Source organism: Gigantopelta aegis, chromosome 3, assembly GCF_016097555.1.
Source record: "Gigantopelta aegis isolate Gae_Host chromosome 3, Gae_host_genome, whole genome shotgun sequence".
NCBI lineage: Eukaryota > Metazoa > Mollusca > Gastropoda > Neomphalida > Peltospiridae > Gigantopelta > Gigantopelta aegis.
Window position 1 is genome coordinate 1,302,690 of NC_054701.1, and position 22,221 is coordinate 1,324,910.

A 22,221-nucleotide genomic window follows, 5' to 3' on the forward strand; every position below is an offset into this window, starting at 1 on the left:
TTGCGTTATTTTATGGAATTATCTAAGTAAACAGGAAAACTATGAGAAGCGTTTCAGTATCATATGAGCAATGTCAGTTATTACTTTCACTGACGACAAGCAAATGAAGCAGAACAGACCTTGCTAGTAAAGACGAACTTGTTTCTAGCTTGTAGACCTCAATTGAAACGAAACCAAATCAAATCGATGTATACGGGTTACCGCTCTACGTATTGCGTAGATGAAGACCTCAAACGAAATTAAATCGATGTTTACGGGTTACCGCTCTACGTATTGCGTAGATGAAGACCTCAAACGAAACGAAATCAAATCGATGTTTACGGGTTACCGCTCTACGTATTGCGTAGATGAAGACCTCAAACGAAATTAAATCGATGTTTACGGGTTACCGCTCTACGTATTGCGTAGATGAAGACCTCAAACGAAATCAAATCGATGTTTACGGGTTACCGCTCTACGTATTGCGTAGATGAAGACCTCAAATGAAACCAAATCAAATCGATGTTTACGGGTTACCGCTCTACGTATTGCATAGATGAAGGCCTCAAACGAAACGAAATTAAATCGATGTTTACGGGTTACCGCTCTACGTATTGCGTAGATGAAGACCTCAAACGAAATCAAATCGATGTTTACGGGTTACCGCTCTACGTATTGCGTAGATGAAGACCTCAAACGAAATCAAATCAGTGGTATAATTTGTACGTAGCGAATTATACTACTCAAATCAAATCGATGTTTACGGGTTACCGCTCTACGTATTGCGTAGATGAAGACCTCAAACGAAATCAAATCGATGTTTACGGGTTACCGCTCTACGTATTGCGTAGATGAAGACCTCAAACGAAACCAAATCAAATCGATGTTTACGGGTTACCGCTACGCCGGGCTGATCGGCCTTGTGGTATCCGATCAACACTGCTATGAATTGTATGGAGGTATTTGGCCGATTGCCTGACTTCGATGAACTGATTGACTGACAGTCACATACCTGCAGGACGCTGGACTGGTTCCCTCTCCTATGGAAGCCTACTAGCATGGACCACGGTGGCTGCTTACTACTTCACTTAAAGCATGCGCTAACTGACAGATAGGTAAGTTCAATACTGAAGTATTACTGGCGTTGTCGTTTCAAAAGCACTATTGAAAATATCAGTACTTCAAAATTCAATTGCTAGTCATGTATATTCTTGTTTATGAAGTCAATTCAAAGAAGAAAAAAAAAAGGAAAAAAGGGGGAAAAAAAAAGAGAAAGAAAATAGAAAAAACCCACCTATTTAATTTTATTTAAAATATTGTTCTGTATGTATGTATGTATGTATAGATAGATAGATAGATAGATAGATAGATAGATAGATAGATAGATAGATAGATAGATAGATAGATATATAGATATATAGATATATGAATATCTATATATTGTATGTATGTTAGGTTTGACTATATTAACGCACATGCACAGATATTAAAAATTCTTATTGTCCTCACAAATTCTCTCATGCCATTACTGGGAATCGAACCTTAGTTACCGAATCGCCCGCAGTTCCCAGACCACCACCATAACCACTCGGCCACTGTAACATGTATGTATGTATATATATATATATGTGTGTGTGTGTGTGTGTGTGTGTGTGTGTGTGTGTGTGTGTGTGTGTGTGTGTGTGTGCGTACGTACGTACGTACGTGTGTTTGTTAGTATGTATGCATGCGCGTGTGTGTTTGGTTTTGCTTACGGACGGACGAACAGACATACGGACAGCTATATAATGGTAAAGCCTAGCTAGTTACAGTACTACCCAGCTACAATGGCCCGCTGATAATTCTACACCAATAACCACGTGTTCACACGTTTATGTATGTATTGATATTATGGGGCTGACTTTAATTTATTTACATAATAATAACACAAGGGCATATCTAGGTTCCAAATATCTGACATCAAATAGCCGATGATTAATAAATCAATGTGCTCTAATGGTGTTGTTAAACAAAACAAACTTTAACGCTCATATATATGACACGTGACAATCAATACAGATAAAACAATATGACGAGAATTGATCGGAAACATTTTGTTTGTAAGTTATATAAATACACGTGTACGCTACAGCCCCGGGACCATTATATAATAGAGAGATTTAATTGTGAATACCGAAATAGGTTTGTTACATTACGCGAGGAGGGAGCGCTGTGTATTGTGTCATACATAATTCAGGTTACAGTTCGACCACTCGATATCAAGTGACCTGTGAAATACTCGTGATATATTCTGGTGTACAGATCTGTTTGTATACCAATAAAACCCATGCCGCGATATCGTGTTGTGCACTCAAAACAGCGTGTTTAGCTAATCAAAATACCTTCGTCAACCGCCATCTTCTTGTCCTGCATTGTTCACATATTACAGTACACCGAATAATCACGTGCTTCTATTTGTCTGTTTATATAAATCCATAAAATATATAGAGTTTTTTATAAATTAGGTTACTCGGTGTCTTTGGTTTTAAATTGGCATCGGAATTACAGATGCGTGTACAGCAATTTATGCAGGGAGGGGTCTTGACTATGGCGAGTGAACTTAGTAGAGGGTCTGGGTCATGCTCTCCCGGAAATATATTGAATAAAAGAACATTTCCTTGAATAAGGTGAAGGGTTCGAACCTCACCCCCCCCCCCCCCCCCCCCCTCCTACACGCGCCTGTGTGTCTTGTAACCGTGAATATGCCCCACCCCCTGTGCATACACGGTTTAAATAAACTATTACAAACAACCGGCCCCACTCGTGTGCCTGATCCAGGAATAGGTAATAACTCGAACACATTAATTCTAGAAATGATCAGTTTGCAGTGCTTGAGGTGACAAGTTTCACGGACTTTCAGAAACTGCCAATTACCAGAAGCCTTATAACGGCAACTATATGTAATGCCAAATCAGTTGTTTTATTTAATTTTGTTTATTGGGTATTGCCCAAACGTATTTCTCTTACGAAAAGTTTAAACAACATCTCTAAATGTTGGCGTACCTAATTTTGAATGTGAACGACAAAACCGTATTCCGATATCAAAATCGTATCTCTGCACAAGACAGTCGAAAGGACATTAGACAAAGTCCATGATTCACTGTGAGATGCTCGGCTTTAAGAGGACCGCCACTCTAGGAGATACGTAACATGATGTCGCAACCCTCTTGCACCGCCCGCAATGCGATATCATTACAAGGTACAAAAGACCATCATGTCAGTCTACAAAATTCAGAATTCAGTCTGAATAATACTCTTATAAGGCACCAAACACCATTACGTCATTCTTATCAAGTCAAAATGTACAGTTTGAATAATGTGATGCCATTACGAGGTACAAAATACCTCCATTTCATTCTTCTCAATTCAAAATTCACAACACGTTCTGTAACAGATCCTGATAGACTGAACGTGAGTTTGATATGGCCAGATAGCTTACGTCGTGTTTCTCATACAGAACTGTGAAGCAATGTGATGCAGTCTGTGTGTACCTCTCCACCTGGCTGTGCTTACCTGTGTTGTATTGTAATCACAGTGCTGTTCATATTAACAACATGTATCGTTAAGATGCGTTCTCGCCATGTGACTTGTAGTACGATTTATACGATTTAGTTATATTGTGTTGTATTGTGAGAACCTCTAAATCGAAGACAAATGAAAGAGTCAGAATATGTCCTGCTATTAAGGTTGGACTATACCAATTCAAATCCCATAGGCGACCATGTTAACGTTTGTGTTTAAAAACACTATATGCAATATATCAACCAAGCTGTGACCCATAAATATCAGTACTACAACCCCTACCTCAAAGTATTAACTGCAGAAAATGGTACCTTTCATGGCTCATTTTCGGTATAACCAGATGTTTCTGCAACACCCCTAGTTTCGCACAAAATTTTAGTACTTTTTTTTACAGGTACCCCATACATGTTCCAAGCACAAGGCTACTTGACACGGTGGTACTACATCAAATAAAATTGCATACATTTTTAGCCCAGATGAAACTAAATTTTTTTACAACCAACACACTCACATTTATAACCAATCACAGGACTTGTGGTGTTAACTTCTCTATCAAAGGTTCGGTACACCTCGAACTTCGACCCAGCCGGAAATTAATTGGTATAGTGCAACCTTAAATACGACGGAGAAACGATATTGGTAGAGTGCATAGGCAGAGTGGGGTAGTGTGGGGTAGGGGTGGGGATATTAAGATAATTAATGAAAAGGTTAAAATGCATATATAGCACTGTCAAAGATTCCAAAGATGTCTGATTATAATCTGTAATGAGACTAACCTTTTGTTCATAGAGGCGATATATTTTGTTCTTTACATTGTCCAGACAATTATTTCCATAGAACAAAATATTGGAACAAAGAGATAAACATATCTCCCGCTTCAATAACAACCAACCCCTCCTCTGACCCCCATCCAAATAATGATTTAAAAAATCCACCACAAAACAAAATATAACTTAATATAACATAGCAAATAAACAACAAGAAAAATAAAATAAATAAGTAAAAGATAACAAACAAAAACAAAAACAACATGCAAACAACGTTCAGGGGCCAATTTCACAAAACACTGTACGTTTACGCCTGCGACTAGTAGTTATACCAGTCATAGCGACTAGCAGTTATACCGGTCATAGCGACTAGCAGTTATACCGGTCGTAGCGACTAGCAGTTATACCGGTCATAGCGACTAGTAGTTATACCAGTCATAACAACATATAAGTTTACATGTGTTTACGCCTGCGACTAGTAGTTATACCGGTCATAGCGACTAGTAGTTATACCAGTCATAGCGACTAGCAGTTATACCGGTCATAGCGACTAGCAGTTATACCGGTCGTAGCGACTAGCAGTTATACCGGTCGTAGCGACTAGCAGTTATACCGGTCGTAGCGACTAGCAGTTATACCGGTCGTAGCGACTAGCAGTTATACCAGTCATAGCGACTAGCAGTTATACCGGTCGTAGCGACTAGCAGTTATACCGGTCGTAGCGACTAGTAGTTATACCAGTCATAACAACATATAAGTTTACATGTGTTTACGCCTGCGACTAGTAGTTATACCGGTCATAGCGACTAGTAGTTATACCGGTCATAGCGACTAGTAGTTATACCGGTCATAGCGACTAGTAGTTATACCGGTCATAGCGACTAGTAGTTATACCAGTCATAGTGACTAGTAGTTATACCGGTCATAGCGACTAGTAGTTATACCAGTCATAGCGACTAGTAGTTATACCAGTCATAGCGACTAGTAGTTATACCGACTAGTAGTTATACCGGTCATAGCAACTAGTAGTTATACCGGTCATAGATACTAGTAGTTATACCGGTCATAGCGACTAGTAGTTATACCGGTCATAGCGACTAGTAGTTATACCAGTCATAGCAACTAGTAGTCATAGCAACTAGTAGTTATACCAGTCATAGCGACTAGTAGTTATACCGGTCATAGCGACTCATAGCGACTAGCAGTTATACCGGTCATAGCGACTAGTAGTTATACCGGTCATAGTTATACCGGTCATAGCGACTAGTAGTTATACCGGTCATAGCGACTAGTAGTTATACCAGTCATAACAACATATAAGTTTACATGTGTTTACGCCTGCGACTAGTAGTTATACCGGTCATAGCGACTAGTAGTTATACCAGTCATAGCGACTAGCAGTTATACCGGTCATAGCGACTAGCAGTTATACCGGTCGTAGCGACTAGCAGTTATACCGGTCGTAGCGACTAGCAGTTATACCGGTCGTAGCGACTAGCAGTTATACCGGTCGTAGCGACTAGCAGTTATACCAGTCATAGCGACTAGCAGTTATACCGGTCGTAGCGACTAGCAGTTATACCGGTCGTAGCGACTAGTAGTTATACCAGTCATAACAACATATAAGTTTACATGTGTTTACGCCTGCGACTAGTAGTTATACCGGTCATAGCGACTAGTAGTTATACCGGTCATAGCGACTAGTAGTTATACCGGTCATAGCGACTAGTAGTTATACCGGTCATAGCGACTAGTAGTTATACCAGTCATAGTGACTAGTAGTTATACCGGTCATAGCGACTAGTAGTTATACCAGTCATAGCGACTAGTAGTTATACCAGTCATAGCGACTAGTAGTTATACCGACTAGTAGTTATACCGGTCATAGCAACTAGTAGTTATACCGGTCATAGATACTAGTAGTTATACCGGTCATAGCGACTAGTAGTTATACCGGTCATAGCGACTAGTAGTTATACCAGTCATAGCAACTAGTAGTCATAGCAACTAGTAGTTATACCAGTCATAGCGACTAGTAGTTATACCGGTCATAGCGACTCATAGCGACTAGCAGTTATACCGGTCATAGCGACTAGTAGTTATACCGGTCATAGTTATACCGGTCATAGCGACTAGTAGTTATACCGGTCATAGCGACTAGTAGTTATACCAGTCATAGCGACTAGTACTTATACCAGTCATAGCGACTAGTAGTTATACTGGTCATAGCGACTAGTAGTTATACCGGTCATAGCGACTAGTAGTTATACCGATCATAGCGACTAGTAGTTATACCAGTCATAACAACGTATAAGTTTACATGTGTTTACGCCTGCGACTAGTAGATATACCGGTCATAGCGACTAGTAGTTATACCAGTCATAGCGACTAGTAGTTATACCAGTCATAGCGACTAGTAGTTATACCGACTAGTAGTTATACTGGTCATAGCGACTAGTAGTTATACCGGTCATAGCGACTAGTAGTTATACCGGTCATAGCGACTAGTAGTTATACCGGTCATAGCGACTAGTATTTATACCAGTCATAGCAACTAGTAGTCATAGCAACTAGTAGTTATACCGGTCATAGCGACTAGTAGTTATACCGGTCATAGCGACTAGCAGTTATACCGGTCATAGCGACTAGCAGTTATACCAGTCATAGTGACTAGCAGTTATACCAGTCATAGTGACTAGCAGTTATACCAGTCATAACAACGTGTAGTTATACCAGTCATAGCGACTAGCAGTTATACCGGTCATAGCGACTAGCAGTTATACCGGTCATATCGAATAGCAGTTATACAGGTCATAGCGACTAGCAGTTATACCGGTCATAGCGACTAGTAGTTATACCGGTCATAGTTATACCGGTCATAGCGACTAGTAGTTATACCGGTCATAGCAACTAGTAGTTATACCAGTCATAGTGACTAGTAGTTATACCGGTCATAGCGACTAGTAGTTATACCAGTCATAACAACGTATAAGTTTACATGTGTTTGGCAGAAAATTACATCAATACGAAAGATGGAGCATTTTAAGGACAAAAGAAAAATGCTATATATTTGTTATAATGTTGTATTCATACATCGAGGCATGTGTACAAATCCAGTCATACCCTACAAGCTAATAAACCCGTCCCTGTGTCCCGTCCCTACCTCTATCTTGTATTCATACATCGAGGCATGTGTACAAATCCAGTCAGGTGCAAGATTTAATTACTGCGCAGTGTAACGGACTAACACTGACAGGCAGTAACGATATTTAGTCACAATACGATATGTGTGCAATGATTAGCAAGAGTCAAATACAATATCCAGTTTCACGTCTGACTACCCTGACCGTGGCATTTGTTAACAATAGTTTGAACACAGCGCCTTTTATATTACCTTCCCACTTGTAACAATAAATTGTAACTATAATAATAATAATAAATAAATAAATAAATAAAGCACACCTTAAGCATACAAACATAAACATTATAACGAATTACATATAATGCAATTTTGAAAATTGTTTTTGTCAAAACACATATAATACAACATTATAAAAAATACCTTAATACTATTTTGAAATATACTATTGATAAAACTTCCGTTTGACCCAATGATGTGCAAAGATACGATTTTAAAATTATTGGTTTTGTCGTTTAGATTTCACATGTATTTACAAAATTCAATATATCACCTCAGACATTTTTGCTGATAAAATAAAAGTTTATAGGGCTAACGAAATCCTGTCTTGTATTTCACGACTCATCATGAGTTAACGCCATGTCAGGTCATAGGGTTTTACGTGCACATTCAGAACAAACTGATATAGCGCACGCCTGTCCTGGGCGCAGGTGCCGGCCTCGGCCAACTCCTCCGTCGAGGACAGGAAAAGAGTTGGGGTGGGTAGAAGAGGGGATCGCCCGCGCTGGCAAGTGTAAGGGAGCACCAGCAGCCCGACCGGAATCGGTAGCGGGCGGGGCATGCTGCAAGTAGTTAATATAGGTACTACAGATGATTCCTTAGTGAGCAAATTAAAGCTTATATGTTAAATTGTGCTTAATAATTAATATATGGAACCCCACCACACCCCAACCAAAAACAGCCAAAAACAACAAACCATTTCAGTTTGCAGAAGTATATGTGTCGACATTAAAGATAATTAGATCAAAGATTATATGCCAAAGCCAATGGTGTTTTGATTGTAAGTGTGTGTGTTGCTGCAGTCCAAAACAACCAACCATGTAGCTGGCCTTGTTGTATTCTAATACCATAATGGGTAGTCTTGTTGGATTAATATTGTGAATTATGTATTATTTAATGTTATTGGAGCGTGTAAACTGTCTTAACACAGTTAAACCTTGATCATGATTTAGTCGACTGGTAATTCCTACCCACTGTACTAAACTTGTAGAAATAGCCATTAAGTACGTCTACTATTCGTGTATACGGTGTATACCATCCCACTGTACTAAACTTGTAGAAATAGCCATTAAGTACGTCCACTATTCGTGTATACGGTGTATACCATCCCACTGTACTAAACTTGTAGAAATAGCCATTAAGTACGTCCACTATTCGTGTATACGGTGTATACCATCCCACTGTACTAAACTTGTAGAAATAGCCATTAAGTACGTCTACTATTCGTGTATACGGTGTATACCATCCCACTGTACTAAACTTGTAGAAATAGCCATTAAGTACGTCCACTATTCGTGTATACGGTGTATACCATCCCACTGTACTAAACTTGTAGAAATAGCCATTAAGTCCACTATTCGTGTATAAGGTGTATACCATCCCTTGAGCAGATTAATTTCACATATGTTTAACTCAATAATCGTGGTGGTCTGATAGTGTTGGTAATTAATTCCAATTGCTTGAACTGATTAACCAATGTTCAGACAAGGCAATTTAATGGTTTTAGTGGGGGAGGGGAGGGTAGTAGTACAGTAGAAAAATACGAAAACCTGTCATTTTATTTGTGTGGTGCTCTGTCTACATGCCAATTCCCTGCTAAAAGTCTACCTACCCATATAATACAAGTTTCGCTGAAATTGCCGAGACACATCACAGACTTTTGACAAAATGTACTTCTTAAATTGTTTTTATTCATTTAGTGTAACCACTAAGCTGGTAGGACTAGTAATTAATACTAATTACTACATATAACTATTAATTTAGTGGAATTGGACACAGATATATGTCAGCACAGATGAGGGATACAAAAAGTATTCTTTATAACTTCACTTTGAAATATTTAGCATTGTCAAAATCTAACATCCGTACCGATGGATTTTACCATGTGTGTGTGTGTGGGGGGGGGGGGGGGGAGGTTACGCATTTTCTTTTATATCACTTTGATATATTATTTCATGTGTTACCTCGTGTTTATTGATTTTTCGTATTCTTTTCAACAAATTCCACAGGTATTGGTAAAGCAATTTTATTTGCGTTGATTGATAGATAGGCCTGTGAAGAAAACACCTAATGTGTTCCTCTTAGTCGTGCACCGACGAGCGGGTTATAATGTGGCACACAAGATAACAAGAGATAATTTGAAAATCAATATCGGCAACTTGCTCCAGGTGATTGATTAGTTAGAGATTTCGCAAATTACAACATGGCTTCCATGTTTTTGTTTCGGGTCATTGTACAATCGTTTGTCTGTGCACGTAGTTTATACTTCGATTTCTATTGTGTACATACATTTTCTGTGTAAATACCTTTTCACGTCTTTAATGCTAAACGCCTAAGAGGTTAAACTGTTCTAAAAAATGTTTTAACACAATCCGTGATCAAGAGAATATTTTAAAATTAAATTTTAAATCTGTGCAAACGATGGTCGAAGAAATACGTTAAAAAGTATTGTACAACTACCAAAGATATCAAATTTCAACTAGTGTTTCAATTTCTTTTGCGACTAAAGAATACATGTACTATTGTGCTGAAGTTAAGTGAAAAAGAGTTTTATTAATTAAAAATCCATTGCAAAATGATTTTTAATGACTGCGTAGGTTTCAGCAGATGCCGATATCGTAGAGATTATTGCATCTGATGTAAAAACTGCAGCACAAGCCACAGAATTCCCATCCCGTGATCCATCCGTATAAACAGTGGTATAATCATGGTACCTCTCTTGAATTTCATGAAGTATATCTGTGCAATCTTTTTTAAGATGTAAAAGCTGAAATACAATTTGGGATGGTTTCGTACATGAAGGTGGCAAACTGAAATATGAAGGTATTCCCATAATGCCCCTTAAATCAATGTTGGAAACCGATAAACACTGCTTAACTTTATGCGAAGACCACATGTTACAATGACATTGGGATTTGCATAAAACAATTTAATACATTTATTATCTAGCACAAAATTATAAGCTGGATGTTTTGACATCGACTTAATCTTGCTGGCATACTGCAGATAGAGATTTGCACGTCTAGCACCCAAACTAGGTTCGTGTGCACCAACGTACAAACTCTCCACAGGAGATGTTCTGAAAGCACCATTCTGTATTACCAATAACCTTTAACATGTAAACGGCCTTTGGACACTATTTGTTTGGACGTATTTTAGATGGAGCACAAAGGATAGCTTCAGGACTTCTCAAATATAAGATTACTGAGTTTTCTATTAAAATTTGTAAGCTATTTGGTTTAGTTTTGTTTCTTTGCCTTGTGCTAAAATAAGAACTATACTAATAAGTATCGCTGTTCCGATGCCGATTATACACATATATTATAATACACATCTATACTGTACATCTAAATGTCCTAGTTCGATCGTTTTGATTTTGTACACCAAATGCTGGAGCAGAAGGTATATTGCTCGACATAAAGGAAAAATTGAAGTCACCCCTTTTGTCATACAGAGTTAGTTTGGAGACCAGTGTCGCTTTGAATCTCTATGCATAGATCGAGGTAGGAAGCTGATATTTCTTTTATTTTTAACTCTTGCGAGTAGACCTAAATTAATGGAAGGTAGCCTATCCGTAATTATTGAATGCTATAAGATCATCAATATGGGCTTTTTGAAAAATATTATAAGGGGGGAAAACAAATCCAACAGCTGTGATGACATGCACTCATGAATCACTGTCAGAACAGTGAGGACACCGGGGATGCGTTCAGCCAGACCGAGCAGAAAAACGTCCGCCTAACTGGTTTATGCGCTTCACATTGAACCAAATGTCCACGTTGGGAACCAATCACATAGTTCGCGAATATCAGCGAAACGTTCCCTTATATTCGCGAACTATTTGATTCGTTCCCGACGTGGTCATTTTGTTTAATGTGAAGCGCATAAACCAGTTTAGATAACGTTTTTCCTGCTCAGGCTGACTGAACGCAGCCCAGCCTGGACCCCGTTGTTCGAAACCTAGGTTAGCGCTAACCCTGGGTTAAGTGCCTAACCCAGAGTTAAAGTTAAAGCAACTCTGACCTGCGGATAAATGTCTAACCTGTGATTAAGAGTGGCGAATTTGTATGTTTAGATGCGTTTTAAATGTAAAATTGTGCTGAAATAGAGTATCGGCATAAATTACAGTGACATCAAATTCCCGTGAAAAAAATATGAATGACGTAGAATAGTTGGTTCATTGATTTTATTTTCGGATTGGAAGGGTGGAAGGTGGTCAATATCGGAAAACACATCGATCTGTATTAACAGTCTCTTATCATTACATTGTCCATTAAATAACAGTATGAATAATTAAAAATATGAATTGCAAGACTGTTTATACTTTACTGCTGGGAGTAGACCCAAGTCATTCGTCAAAGGTACCAGACGTTTCGTACCCAAGCCAGTTCGCCCCAAATCAGTTCGCTCCCAGTTTGACCAGGCGGGATCTAGCTCAGTCGGTTGAGCGCTTGCCTGAGGTAGTTGCGTCATAGGATCTAATCACCTCAGTGGACCCATTGTCCGATTTTTAAATATATATTTTGCTGTCTTAACTATTTCTGAGTTCGCCCCAGCCCCCTTCCCCGTAAATATGTCAAATATTAAATAAAGATGATTTTGGTGAAAGTTATTTGTTCGTTTTACCAAGAGGATCAAGAAAGGGGAACCGATCTAGTCTGTTAAAATATTAAATTTAAATTTAAATTAAATTAAATCCAAAAGCGATTGAGTTAAATTGGAACTAAAACAAATGAGGTTGCTGCTTTGGTGATAACACTATTATGCAGGCGTCACGCGAGGTCCAAATAGAGCGAAGTCATTTCTCTCACAAATTTTGAGAGGGCAAAGTTTATAACAAGAGGGAGACTTGATTTATTTTTCATTTAAAGATAACATCAAAATAACCTATTATTATTTTATAATTATGATATCTTGAATTTATTCATCATGACAAAGGGCGCAGGGCTTCTAGAAAATGACACAAATTAGTAACAATTTGACTGACGTAAAAATCAAAGCTTAACATCGACCATTTAGCTATGGGTCACGAAAAGGTACTCGTCGTGATCAGGTAACAGTTTTAGAATTATTAGTGCAAAATTTATTAGCATTTTCGAAAGTGGAGCATATCCCGTTGCACCGCACAATCTCAACTACGACAATAACGTCACTTTGCTCATACCGACAAAAATAATAAACTCTTCCATGACGCTTCCGTCACTAAAACGCTGGAAAATGTTCATTTCTTTTATTGATGATTACAGATGTTTGGCCGTGTTTAATGAAAACCGGATCTGAGTAAAATTACAGTAAGATATATGTAATTTTATTGTCAATGAAACCAAAATAAGAAAAACAGTACTAAACGAGGATGATTCGCTTTCATCAGATTGATGTGCGTGACATTTACACAGTCGCACTCGCGGCCTTAAAAGTGAAACTTAGACTCGGACCATAATCGTAATCGTATTTGATAGACCTTTTTCTGTTATGATGCCACTGCACAATTTGATGGTAATTGTGACTTTGTTTAACTTTGTTACAATAGGCTACAAATGACGTGACAGTAAATATATGTGCTGATTTTAAATCCTCGTCTTGCAGATGACGGGGCGGATGGACGGAATGGACGCCGATGGTGAATGGAGTGACGACTCGGACGACGGCGTCAAATCTGGATCCGCAACAGGTGATAACAGAATAACACCACCATGATTTTTTTTTTACTACAGGCGTTTTACACATATTTATGATAGACATTTTTCACTTTTAACTTGGCATCTCGCATCACCACAGCACGACAGCATTAAGCCTGCTTATGGGTGCATAAGCGTGAGAATATTTTAGTAAATGAAGTGGTGTGGTTGGAAGTTCAGCTATATATTTTTAATTTTCCTTTTTAAACGAGAAGACAATTTATATGGTAATTACAAATATGATATGCAAGGCCATTCTGTTTGCTTCTCCTCTTCAATCTTCAGTGATGAAAGACATCTTTCTATTACCCAATGCCACATAACGCAAGGGTCCTTTTGATGTACACACACCATGATAAATATTGCTCACAAAGATGAATTTCATAACAAAAGCCTACATATAACCTTCACATACTATGTAATACAGGATGTAAACACAAATGTAGTTTAATAAACCTGTATGTTACTTCTATCAACTATTATCAACATAATTTATCCAACATACTTGTCTGTCACTTTTCAGCACAAAACCTTGCAATTGCACTCTGCATCCATGTGTCAACATGAAGAATACCGTTTTGGTGATCTATACTAGCAAATATAGCCAATGACATTGCAGAGTGGTGTGTACTGAATACAAAATGAACCAATCCTCATCATCAAACTTCAAAATTCATTTCAGTAAATAAAAAGTATCTTGGCTTAATACAGGTTATAATATTGTATTTATTTTCTTACAGCTGTGTCAGAAAATGAACTGGAGGATGACTCACCGACGAAGCAGCACATCACCATAGTAACGACAACAACGCTGCTGCACCGAGACCCGGTACATGCCATCCTGGACAAGATTGATGCAGAACTCGGAGCTATTCACATGACCAAGTCCTCCAAGGTACCTGGAGAAACAAAGTTAATGTTTGTTTTGTTCAACGACACCACTAGAGCACATTGATTTATTAATCATCAGCTATTGGATGTCAAACATTTGGTAATTTTGGACATATATTCTTAGAGAGGAAACCCGCTACATTTTTACATTAGTAAGAAGGGATCTTTTATATGCACCATCCAAGAGACAGGATAGCACATACCACAGCTTTTGATATACCAGTCATGGTGCGATGGCTTTAACGAGAAATAGCCCAATGAGCCCACTGATGGGGATCAATACCAAACCGACTGCGCATCAAACAAGCACTTTACCACTAAGCTACGTTCTGCCCCTGTTTCAGGCCTCCCAGACCTCCTATATTTCCTATATTTTTTATAGGATCCTATAAAACTCCTATATTGAGATTCATTTCCTATATTTCCTATATTTGACTCAGTTGCTTTTCCAAAATGCCGATGAATGCCGAGGAATAAAATATGTTACTGAGTTATATTCGCAGTGAAAGGCAGCCAGCCTGTCAGAAATTCAGAAGATGCTTTGAATGTGGGAGATCTGTATCAAGTGCCAATTAAGATCCTGCTCACCTGATGAGGTATGGGGAATGTATTGCTGATACAAGATGCACCAACTTTCAAAGTATCCTGGATATTGGCATGGACTGCTGGCAAGCCTTGGTACATATTGGTTGAGGTAGTAGATGGTATCTTCTGTACATACACAAGGTAACCCAAACAAAAATTGCAAGCTTATTAAATAACTGGTAACTAGCTTGTAAGTACCTTACCACAAGGTTGTACAAGCATATTTTACATGTTAGTAACTACCGCGTTCCGAGCTAGTATTTGGAACCTTTTTACAACCATGCGACCAGCTTGTTGCATGCTTGCAACTAGCATCTTGCAAGCTTCCCGCATGCTTGTGACGAGCTTACCACACACTTGCGATGAGCTTCCCACACGCTTGCGATGAGCTTCCCGCATGCTTGCGATGAGCTTCCTACACGCTTGCGATGAGCTTCCCACATGCTTGCGACGAGCTTCCCACAAGCTTGCGACGAGTTTCCCGCATGCTTGCGACGAGCTTCCCACAAGCTTGCGACGAGTTTCCTGCATGCTTGCGACGAGCTTCCCACAAGCTTGCGATGAGCTTCCCGCATGCTTGCGACGAGCTTCCCGCAAGCTTGCGACGAGTTTCCCGCAAGCTTGCGACGAGGTTCCCGCAAGCTTGTTCAGTTTAAACTAGTATTTGGAACACTTTTTATAACCTTGCGACAAGCTTCCTGTAAGCTTGCGATGAGCTACCTGCACGCTTGCGACGAGCTTCCTGTAAGCTTGCGATGAGCTTCCTGCATGCTTGCGACAAGCTTCCCGCAAGCTTGTTCAGTTTAAGCTAGTATTTGGAACCTTTTTACAACCTTGCAACAAGCTTCCCGCACACTTGCAACGGGTTTCCCGCAAGCTTGCGACAAGCTTCCGGCATGCTTGTGACATACTTCTTGCTAGCTTGCAACAAGCTTCCTGCAAGCTTGCGATAAGCTTCTCGCATGCTTGCAATGAATGTCCTGCAAGTTTGCGCCATCATCAGCAGCGGCAATCTTACGTCTTGTCTAATTCTAAAAAACCCCAACAATGATCAGTTTTAAAGGGAAAAATATGAACTGTTAAAATAAAAAAAATAGGTGCTACATGTAGTCAGATACTTACAAAATTGGTTTTCCTGTATGATAGACATGTTCCATGTATGTGGGGTATAGAACATACCATTAGCAATGTAAATGTGTTTAGAAATCCATGTAAAATCCCTATAATCATGATAATCGGTCCAAATTTTCCTATAAAACTCCTATATTTGACCTCAAAATTCCTATAAAACTCCTATAGTTTGGTATGCAAATGCTGTTTGTATGTGCTATGGTATGTGCTATCCTGTCTGAGATGGTGCATATAAAGGATCCCTTGCTAATAATGGAAACTTGTAGCAGGTTTCCTCTCTAAGACTATATATCAAAATTACCAAATGTATGATCTGCAACAGCCAATGATTAATAAATCAATGTGCTCTAGTGGTGTCATTATAGTGGTTGTATCTAGTAAGAATTTCACTAGTAGCTCAAATCCCCTCAGTGGATGTTGATTTATCTGTTACATTTCAAGCCGGTAATGATCCTAAGAATGTAGGGATAACTGGGATAACTGGGATGTAGGGATGACTGGAATGTAGGGATTAATAGGATGTAGGGATAAATGGGATATAGGGATGAATGAGATGTAGGGATTAATGGGATGTAGGGATTGATGGGATTTAGGAACGGATGGGATGTAGGGATGAATGGGTTATAGGGATGAATGGGATGACTGGGATGTAGGGATGACTGGGATGTAGGGATGAATGGGATGTAGGGATTAATAGGATGTAGGGATGACTGAGATGCAGGGATGACTGTAGGGTTGAATGGGATTTAGGGATGTATGGGATGTAGGGATTAATGGAATGTAGGGATGAATGGGATGTAGGGATCAATATGATGTAGGGATGACTGAGATGTAGGGATGAATGGGATGTAGGGATGAATGGGATGTAGGGATGAATGGGATATAGGGATATAGGATGACTGGAATGTAGGGATGAATGGGATGTAGGGATCAATAGGATGTAGGGATGACTGAGATGAAGGGATGAATGGGATGTAGGGATATAGGGATGACTGGGATGTAGGAATGACTGGGATGTAGGGATGAATGGATGTAGGGATGAATGGATGTAGGGATGAATGAGATGTAGGGATGAATGGAATGTAGGGATGAATGGGATATAGGAATGAATGGGATCTAGAGATGGATAGGATATAGGGATGAATGGAATGTAGGGATTAATGGGATGTAGGGATGACTGGGATGTAGGGATCAATAGGATGTAGGGATGACTGAGATGTAGGGATGACTGTAGGGTTGGATGGGATTTAGAGATGTATGGGATGTAGGGATTAATGGAATGTAGGGATGAATGGGATGTAGGAATCAATATGACATAGGGATGACTGAGATGTAGGGATGAATGGGATATAAGGATCAATAGGATGTAGGGATGACTGAGATGAAGGGATGAATGGGATCTAGGGATGAATGGGATCTAGGGATGAATGGGATCTAAGGATGAATGGGATGTTGAGATGGATAGGATATAGTGATGAATGGGATGTAGGGATCAATATGATGTAGGGATGACTGAGATTTAGGGATGAATGGGATGTAGGGATGAATGGGATGTAGGGATATAGGGATGACTGGGATGTAGGGATGAATGGGATGTAGGGATCAATAGGATGTAGGGATGACTGAGATGTAGGGATGAATGGGATGTAGGGATGAATGGGATGTAGGGATATAGGGATGACTGGGGTGTAGGGATGAATGGGATGTAGGGATCAATAGGATGTAGGGATGACTGAGATGAAGGGATGACTGGGATGTAGGGATGAATGGGATGTAGGGATGAATGGGATGTAGGAATGAATGGGATGAATGGGATGTAGGGATGAATGGGATGAATGGGATGTAGGAATGAATGGGATGAATGGGATGTAGGAATGAATGGGATGAATGGGATGTAGGAATGAATGGGATGAATGGGATGTAGGGATGAATGGGATGTAGGTATGAATGGGATGAATGGGATGAATGGGATGAATGGGATGTAGGAATGAATGGGATGAATGGGATGTAGGTATGAATGGGATGAATGGGATGTAGGAATGAATGGGATGAATGGTATGTAGGAATGAATGGGATGAATGGGATGTAGGGATGAATGGGATGTAGGTATGAATGGGATGAATGGGATGTAGGGATGAATGGGATGTAGGGATGAATGAGATGTAGATATGAATGAGATGTAGGGATGAATGGGATGTAGGGATGAATGGGATGTAGGGATGAATGAGATGTAGGGATGAATGGGATGTAGGGATGAATGAGATGTAGGTATGAATGGGATGTAGGGATGAATGAGATGTAGGGATGAATGGGATGTAGGTATGAATGGGATGTAGGGATGAATGGGATGTAGGGATGAATGGGATGTAGGTATGAATGGGATGTAGGGATGAATGGGATGTAGGGATGAATGAGATGTAGGTATGAATGAGATGTAGGGATGAGGATGTAGGGATGAATGGGATGTAGGGATGAATGAGATGTAGGGATGAATGGGATGTAGGTATGAATGGGATGTAGGGATGAATGGGATGTAGGGATGAATGAGATGTAGGTATGAATGGGATGCAGGGATGTAGTTGAGTGGTAGATATCTTACCTGAGGTTCAGTGCTTTGCAGGATTGAACAGTATCATCAGAGTCATTGGATTATTTCCCAGTCCAACCAGTGTTTCATTAATTGATGTAGGCAATGTAAGTGTGATTGGGATTTAGGGATGTATGGGTGAATGGGATTTTGGGATGAATGGGATGTAGGGATGAATGTTATGTAGGGATGAATGGAATGTAGGGATGAATGAGATGTAGGTATGAATGGGATATAGGGATGAATGAGATGTAGGTATGAATGAGATGTAGGGATGAATGAGATGTAGAGATGTATGAGATGTAGGGATGAATGGGATGTAGGGATGAATGAGATGTAGGTATGAATGGGATGTAGGGATGAATGAGATGTAGGTATGAATGGGATGTAGGTATGAATGAGATGTAGGTATGAATGAGATGTAGGGATGAATGGGATGTAGGGATGAATGGGATGAATGAGATGTAGGGATGAATGGGATGTAGGGATGAATGAGATGTAGGTATGAATGAGATGTAGGGATGAATGGGATGTAGGAATGAATGAGATGTAGGTATGAATGAGATGTAGGAATGAATGGGATGTAGGGATGAATGGGATGTAGGGATGAATGGGATGTAGGGATGAATGGGATGTAGGGATGAATGAGATGTAGGGATGAATGGGATGTAGGGATGAATGAGATGTAGGTATGAATGAGATGTAGGTATGAATGAGATGTAGGGATGAATGGGATGTAGGAATGAATGGGATGAATGGGATGTAGGGATGAATGGGATGTAGGGATGAATGAGATGTAGGTATGAATGGGATGCAGGGATGTAGTTGAGTGGTAGATATCTTACCTGAGGTTCAGTGCTTTGCAGGATTGAACAGTATCATCAGAGTCATTGGATTATTTCCCAGTCCAACCAGTGTTTCATTGATTGATGTAGGCAATGTAAGTGTGATTGGGATTTAGGGATGTATGGGTGAATGGGATTTTGGGATGAATGGGATGTAGGGATGAATGTTATGTAGGGATGAATGGAATGTAGGGATGAATGAGATGTAGGTATGAATGGGATGTAGGGATGAATGAGATGTAGGTATGAATGAGATGTAGTGATGAATGAGATGTAGGGATGAATGAGATGTAGGTATGAATGGGATGTAGGTATGAATGAGATGTAGGTATGAATGGGATGTAGGGATGAATGGGATGTAGGGATGAATGGGATGTAGGGATGAATGAGATGTAGGTATGAATGGGATGTAGGGATGAATGGGATGTAGGGATGAATGGGATGTAGGGATGAATGGGATGCAGGGATGAATGAGATGTAGGTATGAATGGGATGTAGGGATGAATGAGATGTAGGTATGAATGGGATGTAGGTATGAATGAGATGTAGGGATGAATGGGATGTAGGGATGAATGGGATGAATGAGATGTAGGGATGAATGGGATGTAGGGATGAATGGGATGAATGAGATGTAGGGATGAATGGGATGTAGGGATGAATGAGATGTAGGTATGAATGGGATGTACGGATGAATGGGATGTAGGAATGAATAAGATGTAGGTATGAATGAGATGTAGGTATGAATGAGATGTAGGTATGAATGGGATGTAGGAATGAATGGGATGAATGAGATGTAGGGATGAATGGGATGTAGGGATGAATGGGATGTAGGGATGAATGAGATGTAGGTATGAATGGGATGCAGGGATGAATGGGATGTAGGAATGAATGGGATGTAGGGATGAATGGGATGTAGGTATGAATGGGATGCAGGGATGTAGTTGAGTGGTAGATATCTTACCTGAGGTTCAGTGCTTTGCAGGATTGTACAGTATCATCAGAGTCATTGGATTATTTCCCAGTCCAACCAGTGTTTCATTAATTGATGTAGGCAATGTAAGTGTGATTGGGATTTAGGGATGTATGGGTGAATGGGATTTTGGGATGAATGGGATGTAGGGATGAATGTTATGTAGGGATGAATGGAATGTAGGGATGAATGAGATGTAGGTATGAATGGGATGTAGGGATGAATGAGATGTAGGTATGAATGAGATGTAGGGATGAATGGGATGTAGGGATGAATGAGATGTAGGTATGAATGGGATGTAGGGATGAATGAGATGTAGGTATGAATGGGATGTAGGTATGAATGAGATGTAGGGATGAATGGGATGTAGGGATGAATGAGATGTAGGTATGAATGGGATGTAGGGATGAATGAGATGTAGGTATGAATGGGATGTAGGGATGAATGAGATGTAGGTATGAATGGGATGTAGGGATGAATGAGATGTTGGGATGTAGGGATGAATGGGATGCAGGAATGAATGGGATGCAGGGATGAATGAGATGTAGGGATGAATGGGATGTAGGGATGAATGGGATGTAGGGATGATGAATGGGATGCAGGGATGAATGGGATGCAGGGATGAATGAGATGCAGGGATGAATGGGATGCAGGGATGAATGGGATGTAGGGATGAATGGGATGTAGGTATGAATGAGATGTAGGTATGAATGGGATGTAGGGATGAATGGGATGTAGGGATGAATGAGATGTAGGTATGAATGGGATGCAGGGATGTAGTTGAGTGGTAGATATCTTACCTGAGGTTCAGTGCTTTGCAGGATTGAACAGTATCATCAGAGTCATTGGATTATTTCCCAGTCCAACCAGTGTTTCATTAATTGATGTAGGCAATGTAAGTGTGATTGGGATTTAGGGATGTATGGGTGAATGGGATTTTGGGATGAATGGGATGTAGGGATGAATGTTATGTAGGGATGAATGGAATGTAGGGATGAATGAGATGTAGGTATGAATGGGATGTAGGGATGAATGAGATGTAGGTATGAATGAGATGTAGGGATGAATGAGATGTAGGGATGAATGGGATGTAGGGATGAATGAGATGTAGGTATGAATGGGATGTAGGTATGAATGGGATGTAGGTATGAATGGGATGTAGGGATGAATGGGATGTAGGGATGAATGAGATGTAGGTATGAATGGGATGTAGGGATGAATGAGATGTAGGTATGAATGGGATGTAGGGATGAATGAGATGTAGGTATGAATGGGATGTAGGGATGAATGAGATGTAGGGATGAATGGGATGTAGGGATGAATGGGATGTAGGGATGAATGAGATGTAGGTATGAATGAGATGTAGATATGAATGAGATGTAGGGATGAATGAGAAGTAGGGATGAATGGGATGTATGGATGAATGGGATGTAGGGATGAATGAGATGTAGGTATGAATGGGATGCAGTGATGTAGTTGAGTGGTAGATATCTTACCTGAGGTTCAGTGCTTTGCAGGATTGAACAGTATCATCAGAGTCATTGGATTATTTCCCAGTCCAACCAGTGTTTCATTAATTGATGTAGGCAATGTAAGTGTGATTGGGATTTAGGGATGTATGGGTGAATGGGATTTTGGGATGAATGGGATGTAGGGATGAATGTTATGTAGGGATGAATGGAATGTAGGGATGAATGGGATATAGGAATGAATGAGATCTAGGGATGAATAGGATCTAGGGATGAATGGGATGTTTAGATGGATAGGATATAGGGATTAATGGAATGTAGGGATTAATGGGATTTAGGG

General features: G+C 39.8%; 1 protein-coding gene across 7 annotated transcripts in view; it reads left to right on the forward strand.

Moving 5' to 3' along the window:
• The first annotated feature begins 899 nt into the window (after positions 1–899).
• The window catches only part of LOC121367349 (trichohyalin-like), a 198,101-nt gene continuing 176,779 nt past the window's right edge, over positions 900–22,221 (forward strand). For 6 of the 7 annotated variants that reach the window (XM_041491464.1, XM_041491460.1, XM_041491463.1 and 3 more), the window contains exons 1-3: positions 900–1,094; positions 13,312–13,396; positions 14,144–14,298. In XM_041491464.1, the coding sequence (XP_041347398.1) occupies positions 13,312–13,396; positions 14,144–14,298 (240 nt within the window). In that variant the 5' untranslated portion in view covers positions 900–1,094. Of the gene's footprint in view, positions 1,095–12,917; positions 13,017–13,311; positions 13,397–14,143; positions 14,299–22,221 lie in introns of those variants that run through there. The other variant, XM_041491461.1, reaches the window with a different exon arrangement.